We start from the raw sequence: 25,616 nt of genomic DNA on the forward strand, positions 1-25,616 counted from the left end.
ATCAAGAATCTAATTGGATTAGATTAAGTTTGCAGAGTTAACATGCTAGCACATGTTGCAAACACTAGCTCTTAAAATCGAATCAGTTTTGATTTCAGTTCTAATTGAATAGAATTGAGTTAATTAAGCTCATGATTTATTTGAGTCTAATTTAGGTTAGCCAAATGTTGGCACCTAATTTAATTTCGCTTATTTGGTTTGGCCTAACTGGATTGGGTTAGCTTTGACTTGGTGTTATGGATAGATATGGACTAAAGAGTCCATTTGGTTATGGACTCTTAATCAAACACCCACGCCACCTTATTTTTAAGTTTTTCCATGCCTAAAAGAGCTAAATGGTGCCTCCAATATGAGCCCTTGGATGGCATGAGGCGTTGATATGTGGTGGAGGAGGGTGCCACAAATTGATGCTATGCGACTCTTCGAAAACACCGATAAAAGACCGCGTAGACTCCTTCTGCTTTAAGTCTCTTAGACACCACTTATATCAGATAATCTTTTGATTTTTATATATTTAAGGAAAGAGTTTCTACATGTAAAAATTTGACAATAATCTGATTAACGAAAAGATGCTTATCGCATCTTTTATTGGACGCGCGCGAAAGAAGAATAAAATGTCGTATCTGATAAGAGAGTTTCACCTGCAGAAGGACTCTTATCAGATATGACTTTTCCTCTATTTAGGATGTGGAAAGAACTCTGAAATTTGATTTGGGGCATGTGGATTGGATAACACCCATTGATAGGCATCTCTACGCTAATTATAAATAGCGTGGAGTCTCCGATGTTTTGGTATTCAGAAGTCTATCTCTTCTTTCTTACATTCATCTCTAGTTTGTCCAATTTCTTTCTTCCTTCCCTTATTAGGACAAGTCCAAATATAGTAAGGGCAAGTTCGAATTAGGATAAGGGCTTAGGAAGATAGTAAAGGAAGACAAAGAGATAAGAAAGGTAGAGAAAGACAAGCCAAGGAAGGAGGGTGTTCAAGAAAACACAAGCGGAGTGTTGTGCTATCCAAATTAGAGAAGAAAAGTCTTGAAGGAGCTTGTGTCTTGATCCAGTCTCTGTGTGGATCACCATTGGAGGGCGAACGCTTGGGTACCTAGTGGAAGCTCTATCGAAATTTTTTAGATTTAGCGATACAGGTATTCTTCTATATCTTCTGTAGTGTCATGCATATTTAGATATATGATTGTTAATCACCAAGGAGGTCTTAACTTAGGATTTGATAATTATGATTTCATTATGCAAAGTTATGAAATTCATACTTCCACTGTACTATCATAACCCAACAACATCTTCCTCGTTTCTTCCTAACATCTCCACATCCAAGATCTGATGGTGATCAGATCTAAGAGAGAACAAGAGAAGAAGAAAGATTCTTCTTCCCTTCTTGGTGATCTGATTCAGATTCTGTCAGATCTGTGTGAAAGAGTTCGTGCAGCGATCATCTTCTTCGAGATCTAGAAGAAGAGATGCAGATCTAAAGCTGAGGAGCGAGATCTGCAAGGTGCTAGCACACCGATGATCTCGATGCTCTAATCAGACATCTCTATATGGATACCAGCAGAGATCAGGTGCATACGTGGCTACGATCGAAACTCTGGACATCCGTAGGATCCGAAGGTATGAAGATCTAATCTCCAATTTTATTTCACTGATGATTATTTTATTTTCAGATTTCATATCAAGGTAGCATGTTCGTGTCAAGATTCTAGCTATGATTTTCAGTTCAGATCTGTTATGTGTTTAAATTAAAAATATTTTAATTTATTTATTTTCACTACACAGAGGTTTAGAAAAAAATTTTAAACTATATGTACGAAACCATAGCATTTTCTAACACTATGAATTTTATTTTCAATGATAGAGATCATACTGCAAAAATCTATTTATAGATTTAAGCTAAAATCTCAGAGTTGGAATAATTATTTTAATGATGTGATCAAATTATTTGATTTCATCAAAAATAAAGAGGAATCATATAGTTACATGAAGGTCAGTGAGAGGATCCCATACTAACATAGGCTATGATGTGGTTGTATATAGAATTTTCTTTTTAAAGACCTAGGTCAAACATTCTGTATTCTAGAAATAAAGGTCTATAGAGATAGATACTGAAAGGATGTTTGTGTTTCACAGACAAAAATATAGAAGAGGTGTTGAAAGGGTTCAGTATTGAAACCTCCAGAGAGATCTGTTATCCTCTTGGGCATAGATGTATGCCATGCTATGTACTCGACTTGGTATATTTTGTTATGAGAGTCATGAGCAGATATTAGTCGAATCCAGACTGAAAATATTAGATTGCTATGAAAATATCCCTAAGTATTAGAGAAGTACTAAGAGATTATTCCTCATCTTTAAAGAAGGGTTAAAGCTAAGAGTGGGAAGATACACTGATGCTGATGGTAGAATATCTACATCAGCATGTATTCTTGAGTTATGTTGGTTCGGTATGTTGGAAGAATTTCAGACAATCGATCAATGAAAGCTGAATATGCTATAGATGTACAAGATGCGTTCTAGTTATTATGATAGTTGTAGAACTGGATGTCATACCATTAGATGCTATGATATTGTACTACAAAGATAATGGTACATAGCCCTTGCTAAAGAGCCAAGATCTTACCAAAAATTTATGCACATAGAGCAGGGATATACACGATTACCTCAAGTAGAAATACATTGAGGTGCAGAGAGTAGACTCTATATAAGATATGATGGGCCCGAGTCACTTAGCGAGTTAAACACCGAAGCCTGTTTTCAGAAGATGGAGCTCAGGTATATGGTAGATTGACTTTAGTACAAGTAAGAGTTTGTTAGATACGTACTTTAGAAGTTAATCTTGGCCGACATATATCTCTCTCTAAGAGATATTTTGTACTTGACAGGCAGTCTTTATAATTAATCATGTCATATGTGTTCATAATTTATTCTAAAAATTAACAAAGATGATTTTGTATATTTTTCAAGTGTTGAAAATTTGAGACATACATCATTAGTGGTTAATTTTTAAATACTCTTGATCGAAGGATTGTCATAGAGGATAGTGATCAATCCATTCAGGATTAATGCATGGATCACCTCCCTTTTGGGCAGATAAGTCTCGAGTCTGCAGTGTGGAGATATTGGAATGAGAGTGAAAATGGTTGTTAGAGAACAACTCACACTAAGCATGAATAATGCGAGAAATCACTTAGATGTTTACTCACTCGTTGGTGATTTTTTTCGATGCTGTAGTGGTGTGACTGGTCCTTTGACCAACAGTGTGTTGGCTATTCACAGTGAGGCTACTTAGTTTGACTGCACATTTTCTTGATCCCTAGCCATTCGGATCCTTGCTATATATGTTGGCTATTGTAGGTTCAAATTCGTTGTTTGAAGTAGGATGCACCTAGATGAAATCTATCGACCTTGTTAGAAAAAGAGTAGTCCTATATGATTCGCAAGACTAAGTTCAGAAAGTCTTTGGCTAGAGCAAGAGTGAAGACTGAAAAAGTGCTTCCACGGGATTCACAAATGAACTCGAGTTGAGCCAATCTGGCATATGACTGACGATGAAGTTTGATGAGTTCTTCATGACCTTCGTCTAGTCGAAACTTATGATAGATAGATTGTATCACACAATAACTGTACCTAGGCATTCATATTTTTTATTCTGCTAGATTGTCACTATATACTGTTAGGCATCACTGGTGGATCGTGAGAACTCACTAGGATCATTTTCGGATCAACAATCTTTGTTGAGATGAGTTGGAATCGTTTCAATCTATCAAAAGGAGTTTCAATGATACTGCGATAGAGATCACGGTATGTCTCACTACCGATAGAATAAAATCTAAAGAGTCACATACAAAAGGAGCATGACCTGATCAATGACTTGGATGATATTTGAATTATCAATCAGATTGATAGTTTGAATTTTAGAAACTACTAATTTGTAAGTGTTATAGTTTTGACAGCTGCTAATTATTAGCGCAGAGACTTAATTGCAAATGTTATAATTTTATTGAGACTAATTAAATTATGGATCAAGTTTTTATTAATTTAAACTAGATTTAATTTAATTAAGCTTGATTTAATTTAATACTAATTAGGTTTAATTATCCAAATTAGATTTAGATTTCCAACTTGATAGGATCAGGTTTGACAGTCTTTCGAATTCGACTCGATTCGGACTCGATTTGAACCTGATTGAGATCTAATTTGAACCAGATGAACCATGACTCATAGAGCTCAGATTTTTTGAGACTCTCTCTCTAAATCTCACATATAAAAGGGGAGGGAGTGCATGAAGATGCACCCCCTTTTTATTTTATGCATGTGAAGGATGGAGGGGTGCCAATAGTTGGCACCCCATCTTTCTGAGACTCTCTCACCTTAAGATAACTATCCAAATTTAATTTGAATAGATACCTTATAAAGAAGATATTCTAATCTAATTAGAAAGGATTGTGGAATATTTTTTTTGTACGATAAAAACATTGGAAAAGGTGGGGTTGTGTGCTAAGAAATTACATGAGAAATCTCACGTGTTTTTTCTTTGTCGCACATCCTCTTTTCTTCCATTTTTACCATGACACACTTACTTTATTTGATAAGATCTGATCCCATATCTTTTGGGGCATGAGGGCTTTCTTTTTGTGTGACAAAAATTAAGAGAGAAGAGAGGTGGCATGCACTTTTTAGGAGAGGTTTTTCTTTTTTGCCTAAAAATCTTTCTCAATGCCCTTTTTGTTTCTTCCTTCACCCCAACATCCAAGACTTGATGGTGATCAGATCTAACAGAGAAAAAGAGAGAGAGGAAGAGAAGATGAAAAGTTTTTCTTTCTTTCTTGATGATCTGGTTCAGATCCTGTCGAATCTATGTAAAGGAGTTCACATAGAGATCATCTTCTTCGAGATCTAGAAGAAAAGATTCAGATCCAAGGCTGAGGAGTGAGATCTGTAAGGTGCTAGTAGATTGATGATCTCGGTACTCCAATCAGACACCTTCGTGTGGATATCAGTAGAGGTCGGACGCATACATTGCTACGATCAAAACCCCAAACATCTGTAGGATTTGATGGTATGGAAATCTGATCTCCAATTTTATTTTACTAATGATTATTTTCTTTTCAGATTTCAGATCAAGGTAACATGTTCGTGTTAAGATCCTAAGCATAGTTTTCAGATCAGATCTGATACATGTATTAAATTAAAAATATTTTAATTTATTTACTTTCACTGCATAAATTTTTTTTAAAAAAAATTTAAACTACATGTTTGAAATCATAGCACATTCTAATAGAGAAGAATGTTGAGTATATGCTTAAAAAATTAATGCTCAAGAAACTTAATAAATCAATACTTAAAATGAAACCTTAATACTCATTGATTTGAATTAAGATATTAATTTAAAATGAGTATATAAAATATGTGCAATGAACCAAAGACTAATTGAGAATATTCATGAAATGTGCATTCATGTATTTAATCTAGTACTTCATGATATATTTTGTAAAATATACAGAAATATATTATTTATTTTTATTGTGTATATACTCAATATTTTATCATCATCAAAAAGGAAGAGATTATTGATCCTATGATTGATTTTGATGACTTCAAAATATTGATTATAAATAATACTAATAATATATTTTCAGATGTTAAAATTAAAGAAATAATTCTTGAAAAAGACCTCTACAAAATTTACTAAGTCAAGGTCTTCAAAGAAGGAAAATTTAAGTTCAAACTTAATGGAATCGACTCTAGAGCAAAAAGAGCCGACCCCTTCACTAAAACAGACATTAAAATGATATATGTCAAGTTTCAAGAAGATTGAAGTCAACCTCAGAAAGATTGGAGTCGATTCTAGCATGTTGGAAGAAGACTGTCACGAATTTGAATCAACTCAAAAAAAGTCCGAGCAAACTCTATTTTTCAGACAGAAAGCTGAATTCTGCATGTCTGAGATCGAGCTAACTTGAAATGAAATCGAGTCAACTTAAAATAAAATTGAGCCGACTCTAAAGAAAATTGAGTCGACTCGTGACATGCGACAGACTATTATGGCTAGTTTTTCTGCACTTCTTCCATGGATAGTTTTTATTTCTAATGACTAAATTAGCCCTTCCAATGGCTGAACTCACTCTCCAGCCTTCCTCAAGAGTATTTAAGCCTAGAGAATCAATTTGAAAGGAAGAGGAAGGGAGATCAAAGATAAAACATTTCAGATTAGAGTGGTTTTCATTGTACATCAAAAAGAGAAGAAAAAGAGAGAAACCAAGATGAAAAATCAGAGGACATTTAAGAGCAATCTTCACCGATATCTAGCACATCTTCTCAAGCTTCAAAGAAGAGAAAGCAAAGCTTCAAAGAGCCAATCCTTCAAACTCTTCTTCACGCTTAAAGAGTTTATTTTTTTATTTTTATTTTCTGTACTAAAATTCATACATTATATTTTGTTTGTTTTATAAGTTTCTTTAGAGAAAAGAAACTTAAAGATTATGTCTATCTAAGTCTAGAATTGGATATTGTAGGTTTTGATTGGTGAGTCCAAAAATTTATTGGGTTGATTATGAGCTCAAAAAATAATCGATGTAAGATTTTGATTGATGATTTCAAAAAATCAACTGGATTTATTTATAAATTCAAAAAATAAATGCACTGTAATCGGACTGATTATAATAAAATTTTTAAGGAGAGCTTAGGCAATGGATATAGATGCGGAGTTGCACCGAACCACTATAAAATTTTTGTATGTTTGTGTTGTGCTCTTAGTTCTTCTTTACTTCATCATCTTGCTTTCTTTACTTGCATTTAATTCTTGCCTTATGGCTTTAATATCTTAATTCTACTGTAGTTTATTGCATTCACCTCACAACCACACTACGTTAAGTTACTTTGAAGCATATACTTGTTAAGAGCTTAAATTTGGTTAAAATGTTTAAAGAATCCAATTCACCTCCCCTTCCCCCCCTCTTGGGTTGCTATCTTTCTGGACAGCAGCCATTTTTTTTGATAACAATTCGAAATAGGAATCCAGAACAAAACAAAACACCCCTTTTCTTGACAAAACCCCCAATAACTAGTCAGATGGAGTTTGTGTTTAAGGGCTAAGGAGGGTGTGGAAAAGGATTATAAGAGGTATAGGGGATCAATACATTATTTCTGATAGTTTTTTAGGCCACATTGGTGGTGAATAGTGGTCAAATTGAAGCTCGAGAAATAATGAGGATCTCCACTAGAGGTTGAGATTGCTGATGGGGGAAGGTTGAAGGAATGCCAAAGGACCTAAATAAAGCAATGGGAGGCATCAAAATCCTTCTTGGCATCGGACTCCAATGAGGAGTTACAGAAGGAGATGACTCCCATCATAAGTTCGTCCCTCATCCTGCACGTGCCATGCACATGCCAGGCTTTTTTTCTTTTGCAATTCCTTATACTGAGTTTGGGCCATGGTGAGTTTTGGGCTAATTTTGGGCCATTCGAACTACCTACATCGATCAAATGGATCAAGTCAAATTAATATTATAGGCAATGAGGCCAATTCATCTTGCTGCTACAGATCCCTATTTTGGGCCGGATTGACTGGAGTGATGCAATGCCTAACAAGACGGTGATGATCGAACCTACAAAATAAATCCATGGCTAGAGTTGGCTCCGGCAGAGACCCTCCGATGCTTAAATCATGAATCAATAGAATAGATGGAAAGGAGTGCTCGAGAGAGGAGAAGAATTTCCTACCTTGGGGTTCTGCTGGTTATCTTTATTTATAGATTGAGGTGAGACCTGTGAGAAAGAAGAGTTGGAGGTCATTTTGTCTTCTTTGAATGTGCTATCCCGAGATCTTCGGTCTGATTTTTCAGGATTAGATAGTTGTGGCTGTCTTATCTGGCCTGTAACTAGCTGCTCCTATCAATTGCATGATTTGAAGGGATTGTATGAGAGTTTTCTATCAACCTTTTTGAGTATGACGATTAAAGTAGAAGTCGAAGATAGCGTATGTCAGCAGCTTGCCACATGTGCTCTTGGAGATAAGGACCGATGGTAGATGCATGGGCCGGAGCTGATGTGGGAGTCAAAGCTTGAAATCTAAACTAGTATTTGATGTCTGAAGATCGTTTTGATGATGCGAACAACAGTCGATGTACAGATATGCAACCTGATGTGCATGGAGATGAGGGTTGGAACTAGTGCAGGGGTCAGCAACCGTACAGCAGATCGAAGCCCAACATAGGTTGTAGATAATAAGAGTCAGTGGTTGGGGTGCCAGTCGGTGACCGATGTGTGGGTCAATGACCATCCTCGTTGGTTGGTCACAACCGAAGTATATCCATATACGTGGTCAGTTACAATCCTACGAGGCCGGTCACAACCGAAGTATATCCATATATGTGGTCGATTACAACCCTAGCCACATTTTTGATTCAAGCACCAGTGTTCTACCTATAACACATCTAATAATTTCAAATTAAGATCAGATGAATGGACCTAGAATGATTTCTGTCTAAGTTGACCGTGGATCTGAACAGTAACAATTTCTTTTCGAGATAGGCATACGATAATACATGGAGCCCATTGATGCGGTGCACCACCATATGGTGTATCTGGTGCACGATATAATTTCTCCGCTGAGCCCCAGAACCCTAAGAGCATCCATCTGCCCAACCCCAATCCATCGAGCTCCCAAGCCGTGCCCCCCATGTCGACCGCTTTCGACTTTGTCCTCCCAAAAGCCACCGAAACCCCCTCCCCACTCTCAACTCAGTGGACAGGTCTGAAGATAAGCCCCTTCTCCCCTTCCTCCCTCCCAATCGCCCTTCGCCCCAAGAGGCCAATCCCAATCCCATTCCCTATCCAAGCAATCTCCCACCAAAACCATTACCACCACCCCTTCCCCCTCTCCCTCCACCCCATCCAGCCCACCATCACCACCGCTCCCACCACCGTCTCCGCTGGCCGCAGCAAGAAGAAGCCCGGCGGCCCTTCCCCGGGCCGCATCGAGGGCAACGCGGAGGTCCGGCGGCAGGCCAAGGAGAACGCCCGCCGACGGTCCCGCCGCCGCGCCGAGAACCGCTTCTACCGCCGCAACCGCTCTAACGGTAACTACGCCGACCACTTCACCGAGGATGAGCTCCAGATGATCGGCCTCGGCTACGACCGCTCTGTCCGCTTCCTCCAGAAAGACGACCCCGACCTCCGCCACCCCTACGACTGGTACAAGTACGGCCGCTACGGCCCTTACTCCTGGCGCGGCATCGTCATCGGCCCCCCCATCCGTGGCCGCTTCACCGACGACCGCGTCTCCATCTACGGCGAGGTCCGCGACCACGAAGAATTCGAAGAGATCGAGCAATTCGAGATGTCCTCCGACTTCTCCAAACGCCTCGCCGCCCTCGATTCCAGCATCGGCTTCCGGTACTACTGGGTCTTCGTCCGCCACCCGAAATGGCGGCCCACCGAGCTCCCGTGGCAGCAGTGGACGCTGGTGTGCGAGGTGGCGCTGGAAGCCGGGAAGGAGGAGAGGCTCGACAAGTGGAGCCTCATGGCCCGACTCGGCAACAAGACGAGGGCCATGATCACCCAGTGCGCCGCCTGGATGCGGCCCGACATCATTTACGTCAAGCGCCCCGTGTACCAGAGCCGGTTCGAGCCCCAGGACGACTTCTTCAAGCTGCTCGGCCCGCTGCTCGACCCGACCACGGAGAACGAATACCCCTGCGAGCTCAAGACAGAGGGTGGCCGGGTCGAAACCTGCACCTACTTCGGCGGGCTCTGCAAGATCGTGAAGATAAGCCCCAAGGCCTACGTCGACGACGTCGTGAAGGCATACCAGAAGCTCGGCGATAAGGGGAAGTCGAGGTGCTTGGAGTTTTTGCTGACCAACCACCCCATGGAGCTCCTTCATCCATATACCAAGGAGTGGAAGGCCAAGCTGGAGGAGATGGAGCTGGGCTGCGATGCCCCCGACGATAGCGAGTCCGAAAATGGTGATCAGGTCGAGAGTCAGGTTACAGCTTGGAGCGAGGACGATGAGGAGGATGAGGATGATGCAGTGATCGATGTTGGAGAAGAGGAGGACAATGAGGAAGTGGCAACTGATCGAAAAGAGAGCGCCGAGTATTGGATCGAGCAGTGGAAGAAGGCTATGAGGAGCTCGGATGAAATGGAGAATTTCGTGAAGAAAAGCATCGAGATTTCTGATGAATTATATGAGAGGCAGATGATGGAAGAGCAGCGAATGAAGGAGAGGATGAAAGATGGGAATCTGCGCACTGCTGTTTTGGATCAGGAGGAGCGCAATGAAGAGTTCGATAGTGAAGGGGATGAAGATCCCAAGGAGGGAGGGAGCAAGAGCAAGAAACCTAGTGGACTGTTCTTGAGAGCTGCCGTCCGGCCTTTTACTTACCGGAATCTTGTCAAGGAAATTGTCCTGATGCGGCATGGTATCATTGACGGAGATATCAAAGCAAGTGGCTGAACCAATCATCTGTCACCTGGATTTGGAGGCAATCTGTTCGACTTACCTTTGTTTTATGGTTTGTGTGGAAGTGAAGGTCTCCAAGCAACCAATGTTTCTTACTTTAAAGCAATGGAGATGTATACCCTGGATCATTGGAATTTCCAAAAGATGTATGAGCTTTCAAACTGTGGCTTGCATCTCTAAAATTGAGAGACAATAGCAATGTCTGAGAAACTACATATATGGTTTTTTTAAATTCTGTCTTCCACCTCGCATCGTTGCTACTTTTATGCATATATGTTCAAGGCAAAGAAAAGTAGGACAAACAATGTGAAAACAAATTTCCCTGAATTTGAAACCATGCTGACATACCTCAAGTTTTTTCTTTTTCCTTGTTTTTCCAGAAAAATTGTATGAAAAATTATGTACCTCACAGGCTACAGATGTCTATGTTCCACCTTATATGGAGTAATTAGTTAGCTCAGTATAGTTAATTGACTAATATGTAGAAATAATTACTTGTGAGCATTTGGATCAGAAAATAGAAAATTTATTGCTCAAAAGCTGCAGACTTTTCACACCATGAAACACCAACAATCAGAGACATAACAATCTGCAGGGAACAGCTATAGAACTTTTGAACTGCATGATGCTGTGTTACATGTCAGATTTATGTGATTTCATTAGGCAAGCTGTGGAAGATGAACTCTGGGACATGGTTGAGTTGGAAGAATTAGTGGTGCTGCCTCTTGATGTAGAATTCATATCAGTTGAAGTTGCAACTGATGATGTAAATGTGAATCGACAAATATCCATTGGAGGTGCATAGTACATCGGCACAGGCATTTTCGGAGGAAGATCAGCCAGAGGAGCTTCAAAGTTCAACACGCTGATCACCTGCCTAATAGATGGCCTTAGATTATAATCTGGATGTGCACACCATAGCCCAACAATCATCAAGCGCTCAATTTGTTGCTCGTCAAACTCACCAGCTAGTCTCTCGTCAGCCGCTTCGAGAATCATCTTCCCCCCATAAAGCTCCCAAACCCATTCAACCAATCTTACCTTGCTTAGGTTCTCCCTAGGCTCCACCGGCCTTCGGCCGCAGGCAATTTCCAGTGCTACCACTCCAAAGCTATAGACATCAGACTCCTTGCTGGCTTTGCCGGTGGTGACACATTCAGGCGCCAGGTATCCCATGGTCCCGGCTAGGACTGTTGTCTGCGAGCCACGATCATGGTCGATGAGCCTTGCCAGCCCGAAATCACCGAGTTTAGCACTGAATGTGGAATCCAGCATCACATTGCTTGGTTTGACATCCCGGTGCACCACACATTGCTCCCATTCTTCGTGTAGATAGAGCAACGCCGAGGCCAAGCCAAGTGCAATCTTATACCTCATCGCCCAAGTGAGGATCCGTTCCGTGCTATATAGATGTTGATCAAGACTTCCATTGGGCATGAATTCATAAACCAGCAAGAATTCACCTCGACCATGGCACCAGCCAACGAGCTGCACCAAATGCCGGTGCCTCAGCCGGCTGATAATCTTAACCTCGGAGACATACTCCTTTCGCCCCTGTTTCGAACCTTTCGAGACCCTCTTGATCGCCACTTCTAGTTTTGGGTCACTCAATAAGCCTCTGTAGACTGCTCCAAATCCTCCCTCTCCAAGCTTCCCCTCCTCGGAGAAATTCTTGGTCGCGCTCACCAATGCACTGTTAGGAAACCTCCTTGGCCCCCTGCCTTGCTCAAACTCATCATCAATGCTCTCATCGTAATCCTGGTCCTCTTCATCTCTCCCTCTTCTTGCCTTCCTCCTCCACAAAACTACACACGACAATACCAACACGGCCATCAGCACTCCCACGCCAGAAGCCAACCCTACCAGCAGTCCGGTTCTGCTTTTCTTTCTGGGCTCCAGGGTTGAACTGAAATCCCAGGATAGGAGGTTGTGGATCTCGACCGCATCGCCTGTCGCGGCTGAGAAGCCGATAGCCACATTCTCCGGCAAGATTTCCTTTAGATCAACGATGCAAGACAGGCTCGAATTCCCGCCAAAAGTTGGATTTTTAGCATAGGTTAAGAAGACGCTCAAGTTTCTAGTACTAGCAGTGTAGCTGATCCATGCATTCGCCGTTCTACCATTCTTGACGCTGCTGTTCCAGACCACGGTGGCATTAGATTTGATTGAATCGATGTCGATTCCAATGTGATTCGGGCTTGGATCCCAGTCATTCCGAAAGCTGTCAAACTCGACGGCCACGGTGCGATTCGGTGACGTGTTTGGAGTTGGCTGCTCGCTGAAGAGGCCGAGGTAGCCACCGGAGGAATTGTCAGGGATGCTGGAAGGGTATGGCGTGAGGAAGAAAGCTAGTCCATGGCCATACACTGATTCGTTGAAGGAGTCGATGACGAACGAAAAATGGGTGATGAAGTCGGTCAGCTCTCCGGTGCCAGAGTTCCAAAGGAGAAGCGGCTCCTTGTACACCGCTCTGCCAACGCTGTTGGTGATTGGTGTGTTGAGCTCGTTCTTGGTGAGCCTGATCTCCTTGTCGAAGAAAGCATCGCCCTGGAACTCGATCCTCACCGGCGTGTTCTGATCGAAACTGGAGAAGTTGAAGGCAAGCGAGCTTGCAAAGGGAACCAAGATGGAAAAGAAGATCAGGGTGGAGAAAATTCTTGAACTGGAGGGAACCATGGCTGAAAGGTAAGCAAAGATCATTGGCAAGTTTTCATGCCAGAATGAAGCATGGAGATAAGGGATGAGTAAGGAGGAAGCAATGAGCTAGCTGCTCCCTAATATGACATTGAAAAGCAGCGTTTAGGAGAGGTCAAGACGGTCCAATTGCGCGTGGCCGACTTGATCAGCTATGAATTGTTTTTAAGCCAGGCGACCTGATGGGGCGATTAGGGGAATAAGAAAACCAATTCGAGGCTCGGCTTAATTATTTCCTTGATGAACTCAATCTGTTCATGAACTATCTGTTCGGAAAAAATGGGGTATCAAAAGTCTGCTAATAAACATTTGTTATGACACAGATGTTGCATATATAGATGTCAATTATCAACCTCTTTTTGGCTTACTTCATTGACCAAATGGGAAAGCTCTCACCTAACGCAACATCAGGCCGAACGCAGGTCTCTACCAATGGCTGGCCTAGTCAATTGCCCTGGCAACACCATGAATGGTTGGACGGCCGCTCTACCAAAACCAGAAAGTTCACCGATTGGGTCATCGCACCAGGTGGCAGCCGGCTAAATTTTGCTGATTTCTATACCATGCGCTGCTGAAAATTTGTTCACATACAATAACAAACAAGCAAATAGGGCTGTTGATGCCTTTGCTTGTATACATTTTCTTTGTGTGCGCATTTCAAAGCAATTATAATAGTAAGAAGTGGGTAATTGTACTAAAGTTGAAAAGACTTTGGAGAAAACGCCGCGTATTGAGAGATGAATCCAAATTCCCCAGTTATATCCGGTCTTCCACCATGGATGTCAGTTACCAATTTTATTGAAAGATATATTATGTTTAACAAAAGAAAAAAAGATTTATTATGAAAGGTGATGTGGGGAGTATTTCCCCTGACCTCGGTGCCTACCAAGGAGAAGCCAGAAAGAGATGGCCGACCTGTCCACCTCAGCCACAGATGACCCAAAGTTATGATCCCCCTAGTCTGCTATACTCGGTGGCAATTATGCTCAGGATCGTTATCTAATCGTTATGGCATGGAGAGAGCATCCGAGACTGCCAGATGACAATTCATCCCAATCACATATTAACTGCGGGATGTAATCATCACGTGCACAATCACCATGGAGATAGCCACACCACATCGTAGAAACAGCCATCAACCTCCTCTATAACTAAAGGGAGAGAAGTGATCCTTAAGAAAGTCGAAAGCCTCTCTCACTCTCTTATCCTCGTCATTCTCTTTTCTATTATTTTTTAATTTTTACATAACTTGAGCACCGAAGAATCCCATCAAAAATCTCTAGCAAGGAACTTCTTTGTGGGTCCGATCCTTTATTTGGGATCTTTAGCCACTCCATCGATTAATGTCACCTTGGCCCAACCGACTTCAATTTCACCTTCGAGATTAATAATAATAAATTTGTGCTAAAAGAAGAGCCATTCGCTCATTTTAGAAGAAAGAAATCCAACACTTCAAGAGGGATCCAATGCTTCGTATCACTCCAATAGGTCCACCACCTCAACCCGCATTGGCAGTGAGCATAGTTCAATCTACTTGTTTAGTAGGTGCGGACCCTGACCACAGCTGTTGCAGCTTGTTTCTGATTGGTGTCGGGAGACAAGGAGGCATAGCACTATAGCAACCTGCAAAAAAATTCGGACCAGAGGATTGTGAAGGAAAAATGGGTAGTTCGAAGCATATATTTTTAAAATACAGCGGAATAATAAAAGATTAAACATTTTAATCTTCTAAACATACCTTAGATTAGATCTAAACTACTATTAAGGATCTATGACATGAAAAATTTACATATAAAATCTGATATAAAATAGAAAACTGCATCGATCACATCGATGCCCTGAATCTGATCTAACTTTTAGATTATATCGGTAGAGTTCAGAACTCATCATCTTTTTATGGATCGATGATCTCTGCTGCTGGTAAGCATGGTACAAAGCTCCCACTGATGCTGAGCAGCCGCACAGGTCGTCCGACCTCTACAGATCGTCCACTCGAAGCTTTGATCAGATCTTCTTTCATCGGAGTGCTAGCTCGCATTGAAGGCTCTGGATGGCTGATCCAAGCTCCTTTCTTCGAATCTTCCGAACTCTTCTAGATCAGAAGATGAAGCTTTATGAGAAGATGATGGTGTAAAAGATTAGACAAGACTTTTGTATTTTTCTTCTCACAAAATCTAGATATGAAACTCTAGAACCCACAGCTCACGCCCGAGAGGAAGAACACTTCCTCTGTTTCTCATGCATGGAAGCCCAACCCACTCTCAACTTTTTACGTCCCCTCTCTCAATTTTTTTATGCCAAAAATCACTTCTAATCTCGCACAAAACTGATCCCCTTTTAAGGTTGGCATCCTATAGAAAATAAGGTTAAGAATAAGATAGTTTCGGTTTAAATTCAAGTGTTGGTTGATCCTTATCACCAATTCAAATCAAATTTGAATTAAATTTTGAACCAAACTTTATCTTTATTTTATAAACTCAGAGAGAAATCGACCAACATCAGAATGGTGCAAAAAATCTCATGCAAAAATACTTTATGCATGGAGAAATATGATGGCATGAAGAGGAGAGTCTAACTCAATTTGGACTCTAAGTTTTCATTCAAATTCAAACCAATTTGATCTCAAATTTAAACCAACCAATTTTTAATTCAAAAGGACTTAGATGAGGATGTGGGAAAGGCTCTTGGGCATGAGAAAAAATTATGTAAAATAATTCTTATGTGAAGAATAAGAGGGCATAGATAAAGGAGGTACAAGAGATTCGAATTCGAATTATTTTTCTTATCCAATTAAATTCTTAACCCAACCAAATTAGATTAAACCCAATTGGACCATTAAACCCAATATAATTAGATAGCAAATAGCTTTGATCAAATCATAATCAAATAAAAAATTAATTGATTTCAAGTCCTGATCATATCAGAAATCGAATATCCTTAGCGATTAGGTCATCTCATAACCTAATCGAGTCAAACCAAATTGAAACTAATTCAATTAGATTCGATCTAAACCTCAATGTTTAATCAAATTGAATTAATTAATAATCTATTACTAATCAATCTTTCTATAATTCATCAACAATTAGCAAATTGATTTATTATAATTTTTGCATAGGGTTAATTATCAATCAAATTGACTGTTTTACCATAGAACGATTCTTAATCGTTGATCAGCCATATGATTAGTTAGAAATTTTTTTTGAGTGTCACCCCATAGGTTCGAACCTAAACTGGTAGTATGAGAATAATCTTCCTATACCAATCAAAGTGACTGTTGGATATAAAATACCCCCCAGCCGAAGTTCGCGATGGGAGTGACCCTCCGGGGATCCAACTGACTTTCGACCTCCGGCAACGTCTCTTCAAACCTCCCAGATGATCGAGCCTCCGCCACACCCCCAAGTTTTGTCGACGAGCAGGACCCCGCCATCGCCGACCAGATTCTTCGCGACGTTCGGACTCCTACGGGAGCCTGATCTCGCCAGCTACAAGCAAACTTCGTCCGGACTCCTACGAGAGCCGGACTCCGCCTTCTACTCCGACTGCAGGAAGACTTCGTCTGGACTCCTACGGGAGCCAGATCTCGTCTCCGACTCCAGTCACAGGCAGACTTTGCCCGAAATCCTACGGGAGTCGGGCTCCGTCCTCGACCCCGACTGCGGGAAGGCTTCGCCCGGGTTCCTACGGGAGCCGGGCTCCGCCCACGACTTCGCTTGCAGACTTCGTCCGGACTCCTACGGGAGCCAGACTCCGCCTTCTACTCCGACTGCAGGAAGACTTCGTCTGGACTCCTATGGGAGCCGAACTCTGCCTTCTACTCCGACTGCAGGAAGACTTCGTTCGGACTCCTACGGGAGCCAGATCTCATCTCCGACTCCAGCCACAGGCAGACTTCGTCCGGATTCCTACGGGAGCCGAACTTCGTCCCCAACCTCAACTGCTGGAAGGCTTCACCCAGACTCCTACGGGAGCCGGGCTCCGTCCTCGACCCTGACTGCGGGAAGGCTTCGCTCGGGATCCTACGGGAGCCGGGCTCCACCCACGACTTCGCTTGCAGGCAAACTTCGTCCGGACTCCTACGGGAGCCGGACTTCACCTTTGACTTTAATTGCAGGTAGACTTTGACCAGATTCCTACGGGAGCCTGATCTCGCCAGCTACAGGCAGACTTCGTCCGGACTCTTACGGGAGCCGGACTCCATCTTCTACTCTGACAGCAGGAAGACTTCATCCGGACTCCTATGGGAGCCGGACTCCGTCTTCTACTCCAGACTCCATCTTCTACTCCGACTATAGGCAGACTTCGTTCGGACCTCTACGGGAGCCGGACTCCATCTTCTACTCCGACTGCAGGCAGACTTCGTCTGGACTCCTATGTGAGCCGGACTTCATCTTCTATTTCAACTACAGGAAGACCTCGTCCGAGCTCCTACAGGTTCCGAACTTCGCTACCGACTCCAACCGAACTTCTGCCGACAAGTCTGGACCCCCTGGCAGGCCACAATAATTACCACGATTCTGCTCCACTCCCCACGACGGATCCTACGCAGCTCCATTACTCCCTAGCAGGCCGTACTAACGGCCACGATTCTGCTCCACTCCCTGCGGCGAATCCTGTGCGATTCCACCACTCCCTGGCGAGTCGCAACAACAGACACCGCTCCACCCCCCGCAACTAATTCCACGTGGCGAGCCATGATTACAGCCATGACTCCACCCCATTACTCTTCATGATAAACTCCTCCTGACCATGGATAGCCCACTGCCAGACGGTTACAAACATCACTATCAATCTGTTGCTCCCTCCGCCTATAAAAAGAGGACCCCAGATACGTTATTCTCTAAGCTCTCATTTTTACCTAGAAATTCTGCTAAAATTTTCGTTCAAGCACTCCATTCTTGTTGAGGCAGAGAACTAACTTGAGCATTGGAGGGTCTTGCCGGAGCAACCCCACCTCCGGTTTAGACTTCTTTTGCAGGTCCCGACGGCGACTGCGACTCCAGCTTCTCCAGCGCAAGCGGATTTTTGCACCAACAGGATTGGCGCTAGAGGAAGGGCGTGAACCTTCGCAGTACCCTTGTTCTTAAAGGAGCGCTCAACGGAACCGTCTCTGGTCATCTTCTTCGACATCCGCTCCTCCTTCCCCCCACTGGATCCTCGCCCGATGACTTCTCGCGAAGCATCCACACGGTGACCTACGGCCTCCGCAGCCAGATCTCAGGCTCCTATCTCGCCTCTGGGTTCCCGGGCCCCACATCCTCCAGCAATGGTCGCCGGCATGGAGTGGTCGATGGATTTCGCCAACACCATCTCGGGAGGATCCCGACAAGAAGCAACCAACGTACTGGCCGTACCCCCCAAGCGACAAAAGATTGAGGAGCCCATAACCTTTACTGAAGAAGACGCTCAAGGAGTTCAATTCTCTCATAACGACATGGTTGTAGTTTTTTTGAATATAGCAAATTACGACGTCTGCCGCATTCTTATCGACAATGGAAGTTCGGCCGATATTTTGTTCTACGATGCCTTTTCAAGAATGCCCATCCTTGACGGCCATTTGAGACCGATTAGCTCCCCTCTAGTAGGGTTTACCGACGATGCTGTTCCGACGGAGGGAATAATAATTTTGACTGTGGCCGCAGGTCGATATCCAAGGCAATCCAGGGCTCTGGTGAATTTCCTGGTGGTGAAGGCGCTGTCAGCCTACAACGCAATCCTTGATCGACCTGGCCTCAATGCTCTCTGAGCCATCGTATCAACCTACCATTTGAAGTTGAAATTCCCCACCAACCAGGGGATCAGAGAGGTCTGAGGAGACCAAGCCCTGGCCAGACACTGCTACAACATAGCCTTGCAAAGAAGCAACCAATCTGACCCCTGTCCAGTCGATGGACTGGATGCTCGCGACGACCTCACTGAAGAGAGGGGCGTTCCAATCGAAGATCTGGTACCGATCCCTTTGAACAACGGAAATGCAGAGCATGTAGCGATGATCGGCTCCAACCTGGGGGAGGGGGTGCGGATGTGTCTCATCAATTTTCTATGAAAGAACACGGACATTTTCGCTTGGGTTCCAGCAGACATGCCGGATATTGACACGGAAGTCATGGAGCACTGCCTGGCCGTCGATCCAAAGCATCGATCGATGAAAGAAAAAATTCGAGGTCATGCGCCAGAGAGGCAGAGAGCGATAGCCGAGAAAGTGGACAAGCTCCTTAAAGCCAAATTCATTAGGGAAGTCAATTATCTTGATTGGATTTCCAACGTTGTCCTAGTCAAAAAAGCAAATGGCAAGTGGAGGATGTGCATAGACTTTAAAAAGCTGAATAAGGCCTGCCTAAAGGACAGCTACCTCCTTCTCAGAATCAATCAACTGGTGGATGCGACCTCGGGCCATGAGCTCCTTACCTTCATGGATGCATTCTCCGGCTATAATCAAATCAGGATGGCATCGAAAGATGAAGAAAAGACCGCTTTCATTACTAACCGTGGCCTTTACTGTTATAGGGTCATGCCTTTCGGTCTCAAAAATGCAGGCGCAACCTACCAGCGGTTGGTGAACAAAATCTTCAAGGAGCAGATCGGCCACAATATGGAGGTCTACGTGGACGACATGCTCGTAAAAAGCAAATCTTTCGTGGACCACGTCACCGACCTCGAGGAGACCTTCGACGCTCTTCGAAAATATAAAATGAAGCTGAACCTGACTAAATGCGCTTTCGGAGTAACCTCAGAAAAGTTCCTGGGCTTCATGGTGTCAGGGCACGGGATTGAGGCCAATCCAGAAAAAATTTGCGCCATCCAGGAGATGGCCGTCCCAAAGTCGATAAAAGAGGTTCAGTGCCTTACAGGGAGAGTAGCGGCCCTGAATCGCTTCGTCGCAAGGTCGGCCGAACGGTGCTTACCCTTCTTTCAAACCCTTAAGCAGCCGAAGAACTTCTGTTGGACCTCTGAGTACCAGCAGGCATTCGAAGAACTAAGGAGCTACCTCGGCTCACCCCCACTGTTGGCAAAGCTGGAGCCTGGGGAGGAACTATTTTTATACCTGGCGGTCTCTCCCATGGCTCTCGCGGTTGTCCTTGTCAAAGAAGAAGCGAAAGTCCAACGGTCGATCTACTACGTCAGTCACGCGTTGAGAGACGCTGAGACCAGGTATACCAAATTAGAAAAACTGACTTATGCCTTGTTGATTGCAGCCCAGAGGCTACGACCCTACTTTCAAGGGCACACCGTAACGCTGCACACCGACCAACCGATCAAGGTGATTTTGCACCGGGCGGACGCCTCCGGGAGGATGGCAAAATGGGCGATCGAGCTCACAGAATTCAACATCAACTATCGACCCAGGCCAGCAATGAAGGCCCAAATATTGGCAGATTTCATAGTGGAGTGTACCATCCCAGAGGAGGCCGAACCTGAACAAGGCGAAATTGACGGTCTGAAGCCCCGACCGAACTCCCCCAAAGAAGAAGCAGATCCCTCTGATCGCTTTTGGGCCCTCTATGTGGACGAGTCTTCCAACATGTCAGGCACAGGTGCGGGCCTGATCTTGATCAGTCCGGAGGGAATCGTCGTGGAGTATGCTCTGCATTTTGAGTTCCCCGCAACGAACAATGGAGCGAAATATGAAGCTCTGATCGCAGGACTGAGGATCACCAAAGAGCTGGGAATAAATCGACTCCGGGTCCACAGCGACTCTCAACTGATAGTGGGACAAGTCAACAGAAATTACGAAGCGTGGGAGGACAGCATGGCTAAATACCTTGAAAGGGTAAAGGAGCTCGTCCCCGCCTTCAGCAGCTTCAACATCAGACAGATTCCGAGGTTGGAAAATATTAGGACTGACCTTCTCTCCAAGCTGGCAACATTGGCTCCAGCCGAATTGCCCAAAGGCATTCTTTTTGAAGTTCTAAAGTGCCCGAGTATAGAAGAATCGCGGCCCGTGATGGAAATTGACCACGAGCCCAGCTGGGTCGACCCACTGATAACCTATCTCAGAGATGGGGTTCTCCCCCAGGATGCAAAAGAGGCTCGGAAGCTCAGAAATCAAGCCTCCCGATACATCCTTTATGAGGGCAAGTTGTACAAGAGATCATACTCTTTGCCCCTTTTGAAATGTCTCCGACCTTCAGAAGATGACTACGCCTTGTGGGAGGTGCATGAAGGAATCTGCAGAAACCATCTGGGGGCTAGATCTTTATCCCACAAGTTGCTCCGCCAAGAATATTATTGGCCGACAATGCATCATGATTCGATTGAATATGTCAGAAAGTGTGATCGATGCCAGAGATATGCCAATATCCAGAGACAGCCCGCCACCGAGCTTACACCCTTGAGTGCCCCATGGCCTTTTGCGTAATGGGGGTTGGACATCCTTGGCCCCTTTCCCATGGCATCGGGGCAGAGAAAATTTCTCCTTGTAGCGATCGACTACTTCACCAAATGGGTCGAAGCCGAACCACTAGCAAAAATCACAGAAGCAAAAGTGCAAGATTTCATTTGGAAGTCGATCGTATGTAGGTTCGGTCTGCCTAGGACCCTAATCACTGATAATGGGCGACAATTCGCGGGAGCAAGATTTGCCGAATTCTGTGAAGATCTAAACATCTCCCACAACTTCACATCAGTAGCCCATCCTCAGACGAACGGCGAAGCTGAGGTGACTAACAGAACCCTTCTACAGGGGATTAAGACAAGGCTCGAAAAGGCGAAGGAAACTTGGACGGATGAACTTTATCATGTGTTGTGGGCGTATCGAACTACCCAAAGACTGCCCACAGAGGAGACCCCCTTTGCTTTGGCCTTCGGAACGGAGGCCGTCATCTCAATTGAGCTTAAACTCCCGTCGGCACGAGTCGTGGCATTCGACGAACATCAAAATTCGCAAGGTCTTAAAGCCAACCTCGACCTGCTGGAAGAAAAGCGGGAGGTAGCTCAGGTTCGAATGGCAGCCTACAGACAGAAAGTCGCTCGCTATTACAACTCCAGGATCAAGAACAAAGTCTTTAGAGCAGGAGATCTAGTGCTTCGACGGGCCACTATCTCGCAACCTCAGGATCGAGGGAAGCTCGCCCCAAACTGGGAGGGCCTGTATGAGGTCAAAGAAATAGTCCGACCCGAAACTTATTATCTTAAGGAACTCAGAGGAGCCGACCTCCCGCGACCCTGAAGCTTGAAAAACTTACGGATGTACTACCAATAACTTTATTTTAATTAAAAGTTGTCTATCTACATGTCTCCCCCCTTTGGCACTATCTTACATCGATAGGGCAGTCCAAACAAATTGTATCAGAAGCAAGAGGGGAACCTCGTCTCGACAAAGTCGAAGGTCCGGTTCTCTTTAGACCGGATGGGGGAGAGGCCCTGCAACACCCATATGCGCCCCCACAGCCTTGTTAGGGACAGGAGGAGAACCTCGCCCTAACTTGAGCAAAGTCGAAGGTTCGGTTCTCTTTAGACCGGATGGGGGGAGAGGCCCTTCAACGCCCATATACGCCCCCACAGCCCTGTTACGGACAGGAGGAGAACCTCGCCCTAACTTGAGCAAAGTCGAAGGCCCGGTTCTCTTTAGACCGAATGGGGGGAGAGGCCCTGCAACGCCCATATGCGCCCCCACAGCCCTGTTAGGGATAGGAGGAGAACCTCGCCCTAACTCGAGCAAAGTCGAAGGTCCGGTTCCTTTTAGACCGGAAGGGGGGACCTTCCCCAGCGGCCCCTTCGCAATAAGGCTCCGTCTGGACTCCTACGGGAGCCAGACTTCGTCCCTGACTTCGGTCGTCGATAAACTCCGTCCGGATTCCCACGGAGGCCGGACTCCACCTCCAACTTCAACTGCGGACAAACTTCACCCGGACTCCTATGGGAGCCGAGCTTCGTCCCTGACCTTGATTGCAGGCGGATTTCGATCGGACTCCTACGGGAGCCAGATCTAGTCTCCGACTCCAGCTACGGGCAGGCTTCTTCCGGACTCTTATGGGAGCCGGAACCTCATCCCCAACTTCGACCACTGGTAAGTTCCGTCCGGGAGCCAGATTTTGCCTCTGACTTCAATCGCAGGTAAACTCCGTTCGGACTCCCACGGGAGCCGGACTTCGCCCCGACTTCGCTCATGGGAGCCGAACTCCCGTAGCCCCGCCAAGAGCGGAGGAAAAATTCCAAACGAAAAAAAAAAAGAGAAGAGAAAAGAGAGAAAAAAGAAGAGAAGTAAAGAGAAGAGAATACAACCATAACAATGGTAAAGAAAGGAAGTTCGACAGACAACAATTCGACGCAAAGCATAAATGAGGTAACAAAATCTCCTTCTCATTTCTCGATGTACGTTACAAGACCCAGAGGGCCAGAAAAATAAAACATTATTACAAGACTTGAAAGGGACACACCGGAGGCTACTTCGAGCTGTAGACTTCTCTTCTCTGTTCTATCCTTCCCAGCAGTATTTTCCAGCACGTGTGACAAGCCTCTCGGCTCTCGCCCCCCGCCTCGTTCCGCTCCACCTCCGAAATCCCAACTCTAGGGGGAAAAGGATGGGATAGATTCCAGGGGGTAGCAAGGGCAACGGCAGCGGCGACGACGACCTGTTTCAAGAAGAACCGAAATTACCCCGAAGGCATGCACCACCGCCATGTGCTCCATGACAACCACTGTCCTGGGTGTTCCGGTAAGGTCGGCATGCGCTACTTCCACCATCCCCGCAACAAGTTCTGCTGCCCCACCGTCGGTGCCGACCGCTTCTGGTCCCTCGGCCCCGACGGCATCAAGGATCCCGCCACGGCATGTGACGAAGGCTCTACCCCCTTGACCAGTGTCGCCCCGTTCGGCTACTCTGAAGTTCTCAGGCGGAACGTCTTCACCGGTTGCCTCCGTTATTAAACCCATGTTGTTGAAGGAATTCTCCCTTGAGCCCCAGTTAAAGTGGCGGGAACCCTCGGCAGCGGCTTGACAATTGGAGAACTCGCAGACTGCTGTTCTCCTCCTTGCACTCTTCTTAGTCTGTGACATCATCTCGAGATTGGCCTCCAAGGTGGAGGTCCCAGCGGGGGAACCCCTTGGAGAGACTCGGGGGATCGGAAGCGGCGGAAAGCCAGCAGAGATGGCAAAGACCGACGCGAAAGACGCTCGGAGTTGGAAGGGGCACCGATGGAGTGGCTGAGTGGCTAAGCTCTCAGGCGAAAGAAGGATGTCGTGAAGCCCATGGAGGAAAGGTGGGGGCTTAAATAGGCAATGGGGCCTGGCGCAGTTATGGCGGCAGGTGTCCCTAGGCCAACCAATGCCCACCATGTGTCCCGCATGTCCCGCTCACCGCGACCTGGGGTTGACCGTTCGCAAACTTTCATGGCACGATGCTTGGGATCACGTCCCGATGAGAGTTCCAAAAAGACTCTTCAGGTCGCCCTAATTGAAAAAAGGCTCCAGCATGCGCGCATTAAATGCCAACATATCTGAGGACGATCGTGCGCGGACGTCGAGGGAAGAACTTCAGCTGCAACAATCTTTCTGTACTTTCTTCATTCAAAATTCGAACTCGGAAGTAGGGGGACTGGTGTTGAGTATAAAATACCCCCCAGCCGAAGTTCACGATGGGAGTGACCCTCCGGGGATCCAACTGACTTTCGACCTCTGGCAACGTCTCTTCAAACCTCCCAGATGACCGAGCCTCCGCCACACCCCCAAGTTTTGTCGACGAGCAGGACCCCGCCAGCACCGACCAGATTCTTTGCGACGTCCAGACTCCTATGGGAGCCTGATCTCGCCAGCTACAGGCAGACTTCGTCCGGACTCCTACGGGAGCCGGACTTCGCCTTCTACTCCGACTGTAGAAAGACTTCATCCAGACTTTTACAAGAGCCAGATCTTGTCTCCGACTCCAGCCACAGGCAGACTTCGCCCGGACTCCTACGGGAGCCGGGCTCCGTCCTCGACCCCGACTGTGGGAAGGCTTCGCCTGGGTTCCTATGGAAGCCGGGCTCCGCCCATGACTTCGCTTGCAGACTTCGTCCGGACTCCTACGGAAGCCGGACTCCACCTTCTACTCCGACTGCAGGAAGACTTCGTCTGGACTCCTACGGGAGCCAGACTCTGCCTTCTACTCTGACTGCAGGAAGACTTCGTCCGGACTCCTACGGGAGCCAGATCTCGTCTCCGACTCCAGCCACAGGCAGACCTCGTCCGGATTCCTACGGGAGCCGAACTTCGTCCCCAACCTCAACTGCTGGAAGGCTTCACCCGGACTCCTACGGGAGCTGGGCTCCATCCTCGACCCCGACTGTGGGAAGGCTTCGCCTGGGCTCCTACGGGAGCCGGGCTCCGCCCACGACTTCGCTTGCAGGTAAACTTCATCCGGACTCCTACGGGAGCCGAACTTCGCCTCTGACTTTAATTGCAGGTAGACTTTGACCGAACTCCTACGGGAGCCTAATCTCGCCAGCTACAGGCAGACTTCGTCCGG

General features: G+C 45.4%; 2 protein-coding genes across 2 annotated transcripts; one reads left to right on the forward strand and one right to left on the reverse strand.

Moving 5' to 3' along the window:
• The first annotated feature begins 8,621 nt into the window (after positions 1-8,621).
• Positions 8,622-10,709, forward strand: LOC105036225 (uncharacterized). Its single transcript, XM_010911991.4, has one exon. The coding sequence runs from the start codon at positions 8,693-8,695 to the stop codon at positions 10,469-10,471; it is 1,779 nt and encodes a 592-aa protein (XP_010910293.1). The 5' UTR covers positions 8,622-8,692; the 3' UTR covers positions 10,472-10,709.
• A 123-nt stretch (positions 10,710-10,832) lies between these two features.
• Positions 10,833-13,444, reverse strand: LOC105036224 (L-type lectin-domain containing receptor kinase IX.1). Its single transcript, XM_010911990.4, has one exon. The coding sequence runs from the start codon at positions 13,175-13,177 to the stop codon at positions 11,111-11,113; it is 2,067 nt and encodes a 688-aa protein (XP_010910292.2). The 5' UTR covers positions 13,178-13,444; the 3' UTR covers positions 10,833-11,110.
• Between the last annotated feature and the right edge of the window lie 12,172 nt (positions 13,445-25,616).

Source organism: Elaeis guineensis, chromosome 6, assembly GCF_000442705.2.
Source record: "Elaeis guineensis isolate ETL-2024a chromosome 6, EG11, whole genome shotgun sequence".
NCBI classification, from domain to species: domain Eukaryota; kingdom Viridiplantae; phylum Streptophyta; class Magnoliopsida; order Arecales; family Arecaceae; genus Elaeis; species Elaeis guineensis.

Coding starts and splice junctions, on each gene's coding strand:
- LOC105036225 (XM_010911991.4), top strand. CDS start 8,693: ATGTCGACCGCTTTCGACTTTGTCCTCCCAAAAGCCACCGAAACCCCC.
- LOC105036224 (XM_010911990.4), bottom strand. CDS start 13,177: ATGATCTTTGCTTACCTTTCAGCCATGGTTCCCTCCAGTTCAAGAATT.